Genomic DNA, 15,133 nt, shown 5'->3' on the forward strand with positions numbered 1-15,133 from the left:
GGGACAAATGTGATGTAGACCTATTTCTTTGTATATAATTTGATATCAACATCACAGATTTACGTTTCTTATTTGTAGGGCACCCGATTTATATAAACTAAATAAATTTCACTCCTAGTGTCATATTTCATGTTCCATTTATTTCGTTACATATTCATCACATTGAAAAATGTTTCAGACGTTCGTGTTTGAGAAAACCGATCTAATTAGATTAGAGTTTAATGACCTAGAAATTGAGAGTTGTGATATATTTGATCTGTATGCACCGTAATTAAAATTCCTTCATCACTTTAACAGGTTCCAAAGTCGAATGTTTATAGTAACCAGATTCTTTGTATTCACTCGAATTTGTGCCCATCGTTTATAACAGGCCTACGATTGGACCAGGTGAGAAATGTGAAGTCTAATTTACAGAGAACTGACGGCTGTAACACATCAGACAAGAACGCCTTATCACAACTAAACATAACCATGATTTGTCCTTGTAGCAACACTTTACCAGTATCATTCTGCGTGCTCATTGCTTACCTGACTTGCCATCGTTACGCTGCACGAAACACACATATCCCATGAGAACTTCGGGTGGTGACCGCCGTCACATTATGTCGCTACATGCTGGGCACGTCTTATGTTCATTTCATGGCCACTGTAAATGTAGTAGGTCCAAGCAACGAAATTTTGCAGGGACGGAAAAAATTCTACTAATTCTTAATATCGGTGCACTCTTGACGCAATTCATATGCAATCCAAAACATGCATTCTTTAACTTACCTAACCTCCCCACTGCAGCCATTACATGCAGGAGTCGCGGATCTATTTTAAGGTTAATTACAGGTGGCACAAGAACGGTTCAATAACCTTGGCAGGAAAACACCGACTAATACTGAACACCAAAGATAATTTACTGTAAAGAACATAGTAACTGCCTTCTTAAGCCTGGTATATGGCCATTCTCCAGACTAGCCTTTAATGATTAACATTTTCAAACATCATGTTATTGACAAAATAATGTTCCTCTCTGGAGTCTATTACCTCAGCTAATACGCCTACTACTCCCATTAAGCAGAACATGATTTGTCAGGAAAGGTCTGGGACTAGAAAAGTATTTCTGAGTCCAGAAATAGTTCATCCCTTCCCTAAATCTGGGCCAAGACCCAAAAGAAAGTAATCTTCGGACTCACCACTGTGAAAACCTTAAATCTTACTCTATCTATTTCAACGAAAAAGCGGTGCAGTCATAAGGAATTTGTATCTGTTACAAATCCTGAGATCATATGATTATTAGTAAGAATATATTTATTTTATTTGTGTTCAGAAATAAATTTTGCATGTTCAAATGTACCCACCTGCGGTTCAAGTGAATCACTAAAAATGGGGCTCTTTCAAATACATGCAGCTATAAATTAATGTAAAAAAATTAAGTTTAGTACATTAAATAAGTTACGATACAATTTTTATTTTATGTAAAATATGATAAAGTTCCACCCCCTTACTATTAAAAGCCAATCATATATACCTTACATTTAAAAAAATCAAAAGAATGTTCAAATGTGCTCCATCTATTCAAAAACCTGCACACAGTAACTACGAACTGTGTGGAACTGTCAGACAGAATTTTAAATGAACTTCAAGGGAATTTAATAATACGATACTAAAATAACAAAATTAAAATGGGGTAACATACATAAATCTGCCATCTCTGTACCTACAAATTCAACAAATAATGTACAGCAAATTTTTGTATGAAAAGGGTGTTTGAGGAATGAGAAAGAAAACAGATCAAAGTAGTCACGAAGGTAACAAAAAACTGAAAAATACTTTGGTCGCATACTTATACAGCAGTGTAACTCACGCACATTAATCATCTTCCCAGTCTTGTTTTATTCTGAAAACAAAATATATAAAAAGATTCTTAACGTAAGTGGATGTCACCATAGAACGATACACGTAACGCTCTCTTCTTTTCACACATAATCCTTAAAACCTTTTTTCTGAGTGGAATGTTGAGAACGATCTGTCCTTCCGCTATGCAACCTTCTTCGCAAGTTTCCACGCTCCAATACGATACCATAACCAAATGAGAAAAATATCCTTTCCCATTTGTAACCAACTGAAAACTGGAATCAGTTTAGAACCTGAAAACAATAAACCTTCTATACAACAAAATCAAGTGCACTTGGACTTTCTCTTGATTCCGCAGTAGAATGGTTGTCAACCTGTGAAAAGCAAAGTTAATGTGAAGTTAAAATAAAAAAATCTTAACGTGCCTGACAAATCGACTGTCTAAAGCAAAAACAAACGGCTGTTTGAAATTCCGTGACCCATAAGGTATTCCTGAACGGCAAGCGTTTGTACCTTAAATTTAGGAAAACCTTAAATGAGAGTTTAATAAAAATTAGACAGAAAATTACTCCGTTGATTCTAAAATACTCAGGAACGAATGCCTCAATCTTTACCATGTGGCGATGGCGAGTAAGTGACTTGCCGTATTTCTTGTGGCTCCACGGTTGCTGTTGGTGGTGATGAATTACGCCCTGTTCAAATGAACAATGAACCAGTGTCCAGACTCCATGTCCAAACCCGAATTTAATTCCTCAGATGGAGGCGTGGTTTTGTTGAAGATGGACTGCATGACACGAAATGTTCTGGCTAAAGCCAATTTTGGAACTCGTCTTCTTCTCCGTTCACACCCATCACTTGGCTTACTTAGCTCATCAACAGATGGGGTCACAGGGCTGCGAGTCTATTAGACTTAGCACGTGCGTACGTCTCCATCCGCGCTCATCACTGAATGCCATCCTTCTACCTTCACTACCTTGTCAAGATGAAATTTCAACCAACATTCAGATTTTACCGAGACACTTGGCGTCCCACTTAAATCAGCACGACAACCCAATTTTGGATCACAACTCAGGGGATAAGAACCATTGGTATAGAGGTACTTAATTTAATTACCTTCAATTTCAGTCCAGTTAACTGCTACTTCTGACAAAGGAATTCCAAGTCTCTGCGCAATGTACAGTAATTCCGCATCGAACGCCCTGTAATACAAAGTAATGAAACTGCAAGTGACTTATTCAAACAATCACAAAGTGTGACCAAGCAAACACCAAATGGAGTGTAATGATTATATTGAGCCGACTACATTCGGCTCTGATGTTGTGACGGCGAAACTTCGAAAGTGGTGCACATGCGTGTGGGGAGGTTAGGCCGGTTTAGGAGAGAGGGCTGATATGGGGAGACCTCTTCTCGCCAGCACACGGACGCTCACTCGGGCTGTAGTTACGAATTCGGTCGGCAACTCTCTCTCCGGCTGGGCACCCCCTGCGAGTTGACCTCGGTTTGTATTTGTTATCATGTTGTGGTTGCCAGTCTGGATAAGTATTGATTTTGTTGTGTTGGTGGACGGGGCAACCGCCGTGTTTTTGGGTTATTCTTGGTCCCTCGGGGTGGTCAAGGCCGGTAAGATGAATTGGAGTGTTGCCGAGAGCAAGCCGAGTCATGGGTTTATTTTTTGCTCTTATATGCTTTGTAGTAGGTTAATGAATGACCACGTGTAACGCGTATGTATTACAATTTGTCTTAAGAAAATATTAGTATTGAATATATTATAGTATGAAATGTTGCTATAAATACTAATACCAAATATATGCCATTACTAATGTGTAAACCCCACTTAATGGTACCTGCACCTTGTCGTGGTGGTGGGGCTTGAGTACCTCAGTGACCCCAAGAGCTATGCTGGCGGTAGCATTGCTACTGGTAGGGCCTCCCTAGCCAGATTGGTCGAGGGGGAGAGGTCAGACTAAGACGGGTACCCTGGTCCTCCAGGTTGGGGGTTGGTCGCAAGGCTAACAACCTTGCATCGTAAAAAAGAATAAAGTTGAGAATAATTTGATGAATGAAGCCGGACTGTCCTCACGAAGACGAACATTAGCTAGGAACAAGGATAAGAATTTGGTACTACATATTGGAACATGGAATGTGCGCACTCTGCTACAAGTAGGAGCGATGAATGGTATAGCTGATGAAATTATAAAATATAGAATGGAAATTGTCGCCATACAAGAAATTAGATGGAAAAATAAGGGAGTAATAAATAAGGCAAACTTCTCCATATATTATTCTGGGAAAGACGATAGGCAAGGAGAATGTGGAGTAGGATTTATTGTTACCAGGCAAATGCGTAAGGCTGTGCTGGCCTTTACACCAGTAAGTGAAAGAATATGTACACTTAGAGTAAAAGGGAAACTCCATAATATAACACTTGTTAATGTCTATGCACCAACCGAGGGGACAGAAGAGGTGGCAGTAGATGGTTTCTATGATGAATTGCAGTCTGTATGTGATAAAATTTCGAAACATGACATGATAATAGTACTTGGTGATTATAATGCAAAGCTTGGGAAAGAAGAAGTCTATGTCAAACTATTTGGAAGGAATAGTCTACATGAAGAAACTAATAATAATGGCCTAAGGGTAGCACAATTTGCAGCTGCAAATAATTTAAGGGTCATGAGCACATACTTCCCAAGGAAAGATATTCATAAGGGTACTTGGAAAATTCCTGGAACAAATAATTTTAATCAAATAGATCATATATTGGTATCTAGGAGATGGGCGACAGATGTAGAAAATGTGCGCACATTCCGAGGGGCAAATTCTGACTCGGACCATTATTTAGTTGGGTTTAGAATGAAGCAAAAAATATGTATGGTTATGAAAGGGAAAATGGAAAGAATTAAAAGGTGGAATGTAGACAAATTAGAAGATAGGGGTACAGTACAGGAGTATCAATGTAATTTAAACTTAGAATTACAAAAGATAGAAAAAGGGCCTGATATTGAAGATGAATGGAACTGCATAAAGAATGCCATTTTAAATACAGCACATATAACTGTTGGAGAGACAAGAAGATCAAGAAATGAAGATTGGTATGATGATGAATGTAGATCGGTCGTGGAACAGAAGAAGCAAGCTAGAATGAAATGTGTTCAACGAAATACGAGAGCTAATAGAAATCTTTATAATGAAGAACTGATATTGGCCACCAGACTATGTAGAAAGAAGAAAAGAGAAATGTTAGGAAGAAAGATCGACAGTATGATAGAACACCACCGTAGAAATGAAAGTAGAAAATTTCACAAGGAGCTTAAAGAAGTAACACAAGAATACAGACCGAAAGCTGTAGCATGTAAAGATAGTTGAGGAAATTTATTGACAGAGAACCGTGATATTGTTAATAGATGGAAAGAGTATTTTAGTGGTATCCTGAACGGAAATATAATTGAGACAGGGCAGCCAACATATTATACTGTGGATAATTACATTGAAGATCCTACGTTTGAAGAAGTGCAAAAAGTAATCAAATGTCTGAAAAATGGTAAAGCACCCGGAAGTGATGGGATTACTGCTGAACTACTAAAAAAAGGGGGAGTCAAGTTATGGGAGAGAATACATTATCTGATATTGTTGATCTGGAAAGAAGAAAAGATTCCAGAGGAATGGACCCTAGGAGTAATACAACCTATACATAAAAAAGGAGATAAAATGGAGTGTACCAATTATAGAGGAATTACACTTCTGAATGTAATATATAAAATCTTGTCAAGTATTCTATATAATAGATTGGTTGTGTATGTAGAAGAGATGTTAGGAGAGTATCAGTGTGGCTTTAGAGCAGATAGATCAACGATAGACCAGATATTTGTATTGATACAGATTCAAGAGAAAGCCTATGAATATAATATTGACTTAAATCATTTATATGTGGACTTCAGACAAGCATTTGATAGTCTCAATAGGGACCAAATGTTAAATGATATTCTCCTATTAGGGATATCATCTAAATACGTCAGGCTCATTAGAGCGACGTTGAAAGACTCCAAGGCAGTAGTAAGAGTAGATGGTGAGCTAACTAAACCATTTAATGTCAATATGGGAGTTAGACAAGGAGATGCTCTCTCGACAATGCTCTTTAACCTGACGCTGGAAGCATCTATTCGGAAACTTGAGATCTCAGGACATATAGGCATCAAATCAATACACGTGAGTGCATATGCAGATGATCTAGCTATTATTAGCAGGAATAAAGCTGCACTGGAAGAAACAGTATTAAAATTGATAGAAGAAACAGAATTAAGGGGGCTAAAAATAAATGAATCGAAAACAAAATATATGAAAGTTACAAGAGCAGCAAGAAATGTCACAAATAAATTGAGAATAGGACATTATAATTTTGAACATGTGCAGAATTTTAATTACCTGGGTTCACAGATTAATACTATAAATTCAGTAACTAATGAAATTAAAGCACGTATTGTGAATGGTAATAGGTGTTACTATGCCTATCAGAATTTAATGAAGTCTAAAATACTGGGGAGGGGACTTAAACTGAGAATCTATAAAGTTCTGATAAGACCAGTAGTCACATATGGATGTGAAGCCTGGACATTAACTAGCTTTGATGAGCAACAACTTAGAATATTTGAACGCAAAATATTGCGGAAAATCTATGGTCCAATACAGAATAGTGATGGCTCCTGGAGAATTAGGATGAATCATGAACTAGATTGTATCATACAGGGAGCAGATATCGTGAGGCTAATCAAAAGCAAAAGGTTAGCCTGGCTTGGCCATGTTGCAAGAATGGAAGGAAACAGGGTAACTAGAAGAGTGATGGAATGGAGACCGATGGGAAGAAGGATGAGAGGGAGACCACGGAAACGATGGATAGACGACGTGGAGGAGGATGTGAGGACGATGGGAGTAAGGGGATGGAGAAGAATTGTGGATGATAGGACAGAATGGAAAAAATTCATCAAACAAGCTAAGACCCACACAGGGTTATAACGCTATAAGAAGAAGAAGACTAATGTGTAAAAGAACAAACAAACATTAAATGTGCCCTGACTGTGAAACAATATAACGGGCAGGCATCTACACTTAAATGACACCTGGGAAAACACATTACATTGCTTGGCGTAAAGCCAGGCAAAAAACATGAACCGAAACCTCTGTGAAGTAGAAACATAAACATCTGTTAAACAAGACTCAAAAGACATACTCTTTGGAGTACACAAATTTGAGATTTTTACAGCGGTGAGTATGAAGATGGCAGTCTTCCAGGTAGCAGCACCACTTAGTACTAGACGGTGTTCTTCACACCGCATCACGAGTGTTGACGTCGGCAGCAAGACCGATGGAATCGCAAGTGCGACTACAGTATCAAAGGCAAACACGGAATCCAGGGGCAATGAAACGACGAGATCCCACGATAATCTTTGTTCACTTGCAGTGATGTTTTCTGACAATGACCTTTGCCCATTGTCGCAGCAATATCTTTCAGTAATGTCAATCCACAATATTACAACAACGTGCTCCAACAATGCCCATGGAGCATCAAGTGCTGTGCGCTTTACTACGAATTGGGATAAATTAAGTAAAAAGGCACAAAAATTTTTTTAAAAAATCAGTATTTTTTGGCAAGACGTTTGATAATGAATGTCCACGGAAGTCTTATCAGCAAGTACAAATGCGACACTTTTAGCTGCAAAAATAATTTCCACAGCTTGCGCTGGCAACAACGAACACGGCCGACTGCCGTTAGCCAAGAGTGAAAATGCGAGTCATGTGCTTGTGTTTGGCGCTTCAAAAGGAATGTTATCGCAATGGAAGCAAAAGATTGCTCAACGTGTCTCTGCCGGCGCACATAAAATTTACGTAGAATTCAGGCAAATTGTGAATATCAGTAGTTACATTCTGCAATGAAGATGAAGGTTATCCATTCTCCAAGACTTTAAGCCCTGTTTTGCATACTTCTGTACTTCTCCTACATTTCTTAACTTAAATAGGTCAGAGTGACTGAAACCTTACCACCTCTCCACGTGTAAACTGCCGAAAGAAAGACGCGCAGCCTCTCTGGTGAAGAGCTTGAAACCGCATTGGGTGTCTCTGATTCCGCGTACTGAAAACAGCCATACTAGGAGGTGGAAGCCATACATGAGAACCGTGCGGAAATACGAGCGGCTGGAGATGGCCTGCTGCTCTAGGTGAGCACGTGAACCGCACACAATTCCCAGACCTGCGGCAACATCATCTGGTGCCGTCAGATAATCACCTGAAACAAAAAACCTCCACAGATCTAAAAAATTGCCACCAAAGTGGCCATGAAAGGAAAATCCACCTTACCTTTCACCACTGAAAGTACAGAAGTCAGTTAATACAATATTCTATCCAGGAAATAGAACCAATATACATTTCCAGAATCTTTCAGAAACACTCATATTTCCTTTAGAAACAGCTGACAATATACAGACTTTAATAAAGTTATGATATTTCAAAATGGCAGCATCTTATAACAACTTACATGCCAAAAATACATTTTATCATCACAAAGCTATGGAAAACAAAAATATTTATAACAGCTGTGGGTGAGCCATGTAGCAACTATGGCAGAGATGAAAAACGTACAAAGTCTTGGGCGGAAAGCCTGACGGGAGTAGATGGCTGTCGAGAGTTAGGCATAGATGGGAGAATAATAATAAAATGGCGGCCAGTGGCAAGGTTTCATAAACATTACAACAAACCTTTGGGTTCCAAAAAAAGCAGGAAATTTCTTAAGTACCTGAGTCAGTATCAGTTTCTTAAGAATTGTGTTCCACAGAGTCAGCATGTTTTAAACCCACTCACTTTCATTACAAGCCTAAACCATTTAAGATACAAACATCTGCAGAGAATTTTCTTTTAAATTATTATTACCTTTAACCAAATCTTTCAGACTAGATTCGAGTTTCGCGAGGTCAGGAAACTTTGTCGCGCCGTCAGCATCAGCAAACAGTATCACAGCTCCTCGAGTACTCTGCACGCCCTGCAACATTACGCTTTGCAATTCCTTCGTGACTCTGCGGAAAATGGTGCACCCTACCTAACAAAGACTGGTCTCAGTTTTAATAAAGAAATTTAACTTGCAGAAGACCTAGGCACAGAGAGAAAGAAATTTTAAAAATTAGTCTCAACACTGCTCAATTTAACCTGGAATAATACAATCAACCACCTTCACAAACACATGACTTCATTTTACAATCGAAGTATTCCACTTAATGCCACAAATATGACTGAACACCTCAACTTAATCTGAATCAAAGTCTCAAAAATCCTATTCACTACGCAAGCGACACATTATAGTGTTTCAAAATGTCTTCCCTGTGACATGTTTCAGAAGGGAGAGTTTTAGTGGGAATCTTTTTGCAAAAGGGCCATTTCAATTCTGAGGAGGTAAAAGGATAACATTAAAATGAATCTTAAGAAAAAAAGGATATGAGTAAAGATGATTGATATACTGTTTCAGGATCATGTTCGACGGTGGGTTTCTTATTACCAGCGTTTAACATCCCGGTTATAATACCAGGGCATTGGTTACTACACAATTCTAAAATAAAACTTTTCAGTACTTCAAACATTCATCAAGTCCAACAAAGGAAACTCGCTTGATGTTCAGTTATCTCAACATACATCTTACCAATCTCACGGCACCACCTTTTCCCCTGTTGGTTTCAAGTTCCAGGACTCTAACAGTGTCAGCTCCATGATTCTTGGCGTATTTCCTAGCTACTTCAGCTGTACCATCTTGACTACCATCACTGACCACTATAACTTCATATGTAAGAGCTGGCCTTCGAGATTCAAGATACTCCAAACACTCATCCAACATTGGCGGAACTGGGGGAAAAAAGTCAGCCGGTCTACGACATAATCTTACGCACCTTTGTAAAATCAAAACACATACTTTTAGTTACAAAACAAGAAAGTTCTTCATCATCACAACAATAAAGACTTGCCATTTTATCTTCGTCTTACACATGGCAAAAAAGTTTCCGTACCAAAAGTACATATACTTGTTTTCTTCCATCTGCTACCTAACATTCACTAACTGAACACTGTGGTCGAGCGGGTAGCGCTCCTGCTACAAGTCTTGGCCTGGAGACTGGCTATACTGACTGAGGATTTTGTAGTTTTCCACAGTCGGTCCAGTAAAATGCCATGACCACTTCCTTCGACATCCTTTCCAATTCATCATTCACTACCATTCTCTAATTCGACACTATGTAGTCTGAGCTACTGAAAAAGTGTTACATAAATCTTTGAAGTCCCCATGTTTTCAAAAACTTACACACATTTTTTGTAAAAAATTATATGATATGTTACAGTTGCCATTTCAGAGGAAACAGGGTGCCCACATTGCTAACGTAGACTAACGGGTGAAGAGCAACCCAGATCAGTGACCTTGAACTTTACTTTAGTTTATTTAATACCAAATACAGTTTGTTTTGCTACCCCAAACTGTTCCATTACCTAGTTACTGAAACACCATTTACATATCCACAAAACTCAAGGTAAAATGTTTCAAATTGACTGCACTTCTACTAAAAGCCATTATCTCAAATAAAACATCTAAATTACTAGGAAGATTCATGAATGACGCACGCAACCTAAGTTATTTTGTCACTCAAGAGCAATGGCTTCTAAACAATGAAACAGTAAACTGTGTTTGTTCAGCTCCTCTCATTTACAAACAGAAATACTTACGTCGAACTTCTTCGTTATATGCTGGTACAACAACACTAAGATGAATGCTCCATGGTTCACTTAGAGAAGGAAATTCACTAGTCTTGCCAGTTATTGGATCTAAAAATGACATTTCTTTCTTTGAACGTAGGACACTCGGGCATGGTTTTGTAGTTTTTACTACAATGATACATACCTATAAAATAACAAAAGCCAATCAGTTTCAATCATGTATGGAACAATTATAAGCTGAAGTCTCTTTTAACATTTACATTCTCACACTTTATACTTACCACCATAAGAACTGTGACCTCATAGGAATTTAAGCATAACTTGTTTAAAAAGCATACAGAGTGATACTTAATTACAAACAATAAATACAAGGATCATATTCTACCCCTAAAATAATGCTAATTTTCCATAAACATATAGTTACTTTGTTAGTAAAATATGGCAACACTGCACACCAGAAATTCTTGGCATCACAGGGTTCAGTCATGCATTCAAATCAAAGGAAAGCATTTTCAGCAACTTTTGTAAATATTCCACAAACATTAAAAAGCTGTTATGTTAAAATAAAATAAACAAATAAATGGACTTCCAAAGTATGTTACATGTCTCACTGATTTCCTAACGCTTCCAATTCTTTCTAACAGTCTTAATGTTTATGAAAGTTGCTGTAAAAATATGGTCTAATTTTGTCAGTTTTCACTATTTGTACACAAAACTATCTTTTGTATATCTACAAGTGAGTGACAATTAAGTCTCATAGCCAGAATGTTTTTTTCTCCATCCTAACCTTCCTCTTGCCTGCAAATCAGGTAACTCACTGCTTCCATACCCTCCTTAACCCCTCTGACCTCCACACCCCAGCCTTCAGCCACAATATCCCCTTTTTTCCACTCCTAGGGTACATCTGTATACATGCTTTCTGTATTATATGGATGTCTCATGATGCAGAAAGATCAGGAAACAGAGGTGAAATACAAAGGTGGTGAGAGCAGTGATAATGTTGTAATAGAACACTTTACTGAATGGTTTCCCTTCTACTGCATGTAATTCATACATTAAGAAATGACATAACCAAGCAACGTTGTGCTTCTAATGTTGGACATCAAAGTCCTTCTTGCATTGTTAATTTTTTGCACCAGTTTCGCACAGATTTTACAACAGACTTGGCAGAAAAATGGTAAATGACTGCTGACTAGCATCATATCTCCTGTAGTAAATTGTCATTACTTGATTGTTACTACAGTGACAATTTAAGTAAAGATCTCGTTTATGTTCCAAAGATGTTTTGATGGCTCTCGTAAACTACTCATTATTTTCAGATATCCTTTTCATTGTTTTGGTGGGAACACTTGCTTCAAATTTTTTTTAAAAATTATTTAAGTATGTGTTGAATTTTGAATCTACTTCATGGCTGTTACCCAGTCCCAGTTTTCATAACTTAGATGTTATAAATTTTTTAATGGTGTATTTATTTATAAGTCTGATTCGTTTCCTGTAATTTTAATAAGTGTAGAGCGATTTTGTATTTTCAATAACTAGAAGCTATGCATCATGATCAGATAGCCCATTTATCAATGGTCCAATAGAAACCGAACAGTGTGAAGCATGTATGATATAGGTTAAACGGGCAAGATCAAAGTAAACGTTGTGACCAGTTGAAACGAAGCCCGATTTTTTTATATTTACCAGTCCTCTGTTAACTAAACTGTATTAAATATGATGAAACTATTGTCAGAATCGTGTAATGTGATTTTAATTCTAAATACTTACCGCGAGAAACGCAATTAATACCAAAATTCCTCCACAACAGAGTGTAGAATAAATGTCTAACATAATTTATAAAAAACCTGCTTTAAAAAAATACATGGATAATTTCATTCGCAGACACCAAAATTGACTTTCCAGCCACGTAACGTCACATGTATCATGTACGTGTATATTAGCACAAATCACAGTAAATAAAATACATATCGGTAACTTAACATTTGCAATGCACGTACAGGCAACCAACCAGTATTTTCTGTGCCAACCACAGAGTATAAGCTTATTTATTTGTGTGAAGTTTATTTAACGACGTTTGTTCAGTAGTTCCGACGAGCGTCGAATGAGAGGATGATAGTGAATAATGAACTGTAAAGCATGTAGAAAGAAGCGGTCGTGACCTACTGCCCTGGCATTTGCCTGGAGGGACTGAGAAAAACCACGAAGAAACCCTGTGAGGGAAGCCGGTCTCCGGGCAAAGATCTGAGCCGGGGATCACCTGAATACGAAGTAGGAGCGTTAACCACTCTCCCACGACGTTCGGTCACGAGGTAAACCTATAACACATGCAGAAAAGCTGTATGAACAGGATATGAAGATGGCTAGTTCTGAATTCTTCTTTGTAGTCTGGTAAAAATTTACCATCGTTGCATAGGTCCTTGCTTCCTCCAATATTAGGTTGGTAAACCTTTACTAGACTACACAGTGTTTCAACTCAGAAGACGGGCATCTTCATACTCATCACCACGAAAACTTCAAATTTGATAGGGTGGGTTTTTGTCCTGTGATGATAGCCTTGATAATCTCAAATTCACACCATATCTAAATGCCATGTCATGACACTTTACCTCATAACAATTTCATCGACACCATTTTAATTACATTTATTTTGCCTGCAAGCCATTTCAGCTACCTACCTTTCATTCATCTATTCCATCAACTACGGGTCCTTCCACTCAAAAAGTCCAGAAAATGTGCTAATAGCACCAAATTCTGTACTACTTTGCATTCAAAAAGCAGAGCCCCTTCAGAGTTAGCACATGCATTTTGACAGCTTTGAAAGTACACTTTTTTCACTATTACCAGGGCACTCAAAGTACTGGCTGATCTATCACTGTTTCCCACTCCATCACATCAGACAGACAGAGCAACTCTCATAATGCAGAGAATTTATTCATTTATACTCCAAGATGCCCTACAGGGTTTTTATTGGGGCAAACAATCAATCAACTCTTCATCCTTTTGTTCTTTATACCAAGATTTAACACCTGTAAACATTGTTCTTTGTTTAATACTGGCTACCTTGATGATAATACATTACCATTTTATACATTTTAAATTACACTATTACAACATCTGTGCACAACATTTCCTAACCTAAAGAAATACAATAGGAAACACTGGTGAGACTGTCTCCTGGGATATTGCACTGAGTAGCCTGGTAGAAGTTTACATTATATTTTGTCCAAGAAGAACAAATCTTCAACTGCAAGAAGGTTGCAGATCAATCTGATATGGCACTTCCAATTCCAGCAACTTGTTTCAAGCCACCAAACTCTTAGGACAATCAGTACAGCTATTATGTCTCTGTCCACATCTTTCACAACACACCAAATAGTAAGGAAACTTGAGCCAAAACAGCACAGATATGCTGGTATCACAAAGTATTATATCACCTATGAGTATGACGGTCATTAGCGAAATGGTATGGTTCAAGAAAGACAAGAACATGTCTTCTGGCTATAGTTATCAGTATTAAGAACAAGCATTGACAACGTTAAAAATAATAAGTAGACTACAATCAACTCAACTGCTGAATACACGTGGCTGTCACCATTAAAAACAGTAAACAAGACCTAAACACTGAATGTTATGGACAAGTGGTTAGCACTTCTGCTTCATATCAGGGAGGCCCTGGGTTCAAATCTCAGCCTGGAAACCACCTATCCTGACCAATTTTCCTCAGTCCCTCCAGGAAAATGATCCTTTCCAACTCATTATTCACTACCAACCTCTCATTCAATTCTGACTAATATTTTCTTCACAGCATATACGTATATGCCTACTACAGTACATTCCGTGATAAATCAGAATATGTCACTTCCTGGCTTCCGGCAGAAACTGCGATCAGTTGATTTTATTGCTTTTATGGACTGATACTTGCATTTTGTTTTATCAGTGAATACACTGCAGTTATACATTTAAAGTGAAGCATCCCAAATGACAAATTTAAAAATTTTGAAATCTGATTCACTTAGAAAGAAAATTTGTCTCTTTCACACCCACTACAAAGAATTTACAAAATTACAAGGTATAGTTATAGTTGACTGGACTGTCCCATTTATATGACTGTTCCCACACAAACCAACAAATGACGTAATTAAATTAAAAACTACAATTATTTGGTTCAGCTGTAACTAGCAGTAGCATTTCCTATATTACAATGTAATGTAATATTAAAAATATATTAAAATTGGCCATCAATCACAATATAAGATAATTAAAAGATTAAAATATCATTTTACGTTCCTTATCGAGTACTCGATTTACATGTGGAACATTTACGACATGTTTTGGCTATATATAGCCGTCATCAGGTGTTATATTATAAACTTTTTAACTGAATTACTGATTTTTACTGATATTTAATGATTTTTAGTTTTCATTTTTCTTATCGTGTTCTCATCCTTCATATTGTATCTTCATCGGTTGTTTTGTCGCCTGTCACTAATATGATTGTATTTCGTAGTGATGTCGGTAACCAGCCACGATCCGATACAGTATAACTCCAATC

At 37.6% G+C, this 15,133-nt stretch overlaps 1 protein-coding gene across 1 annotated transcript; it reads right to left on the reverse strand.

Moving 5' to 3' along the window:
• Positions 1 to 1,861: 1,861 nt before the first annotated feature.
• On the reverse strand, positions 1,862 to 12,548 carry wol (Dolichyl-phosphate beta-glucosyltransferase wollknaeuel). Its single transcript, XM_022063673.2, has 7 exons — positions 12,349 to 12,548; positions 10,588 to 10,762; positions 9,521 to 9,720; positions 8,761 to 8,869; positions 7,876 to 8,119; positions 2,956 to 3,041; positions 1,862 to 2,135 (listed from the first exon to the last, which is right to left on the reverse strand). The coding sequence occupies exons 1-7, from the start codon at positions 12,409 to 12,411 to the stop codon at positions 2,026 to 2,028; spliced, it is 987 nt and encodes a 328-aa protein (XP_021919365.1). The 5' UTR covers positions 12,412 to 12,548; the 3' UTR covers positions 1,862 to 2,025.
• Between the last annotated feature and the right edge of the window lie 2,585 nt (positions 12,549 to 15,133).

Source organism: Zootermopsis nevadensis, unplaced genomic scaffold, assembly GCF_977971745.1.
Source record: "Zootermopsis nevadensis isolate Lab colony 2312 unplaced genomic scaffold, Znev_1.0 Znev_ptg000020l, whole genome shotgun sequence".
NCBI classification, from domain to species: Eukaryota; Metazoa; Arthropoda; class Insecta; order Blattodea; family Termopsidae; genus Zootermopsis; species Zootermopsis nevadensis.

Coding starts and splice junctions, on each gene's coding strand:
- wol (XM_022063673.2), bottom strand. CDS start 12,411: ATGTTAGACATTTATTCTACACTCTGTTGTGGAGGAATTTTGGTATTA. Junction 9,721..10,587: donor ATATAACGAAGAAGTTCGAC/GTAAGTATTTCT, acceptor TTTTTCCCCCAG/TTCCGCCAATGTTGGATGAG. Junction 2,136..2,955: donor TAACTGGACTGAAATTGAAG/GTAATTAAATTA, acceptor TATTGTTTTCAG/GTTCTAAACTGATTCCAGTT.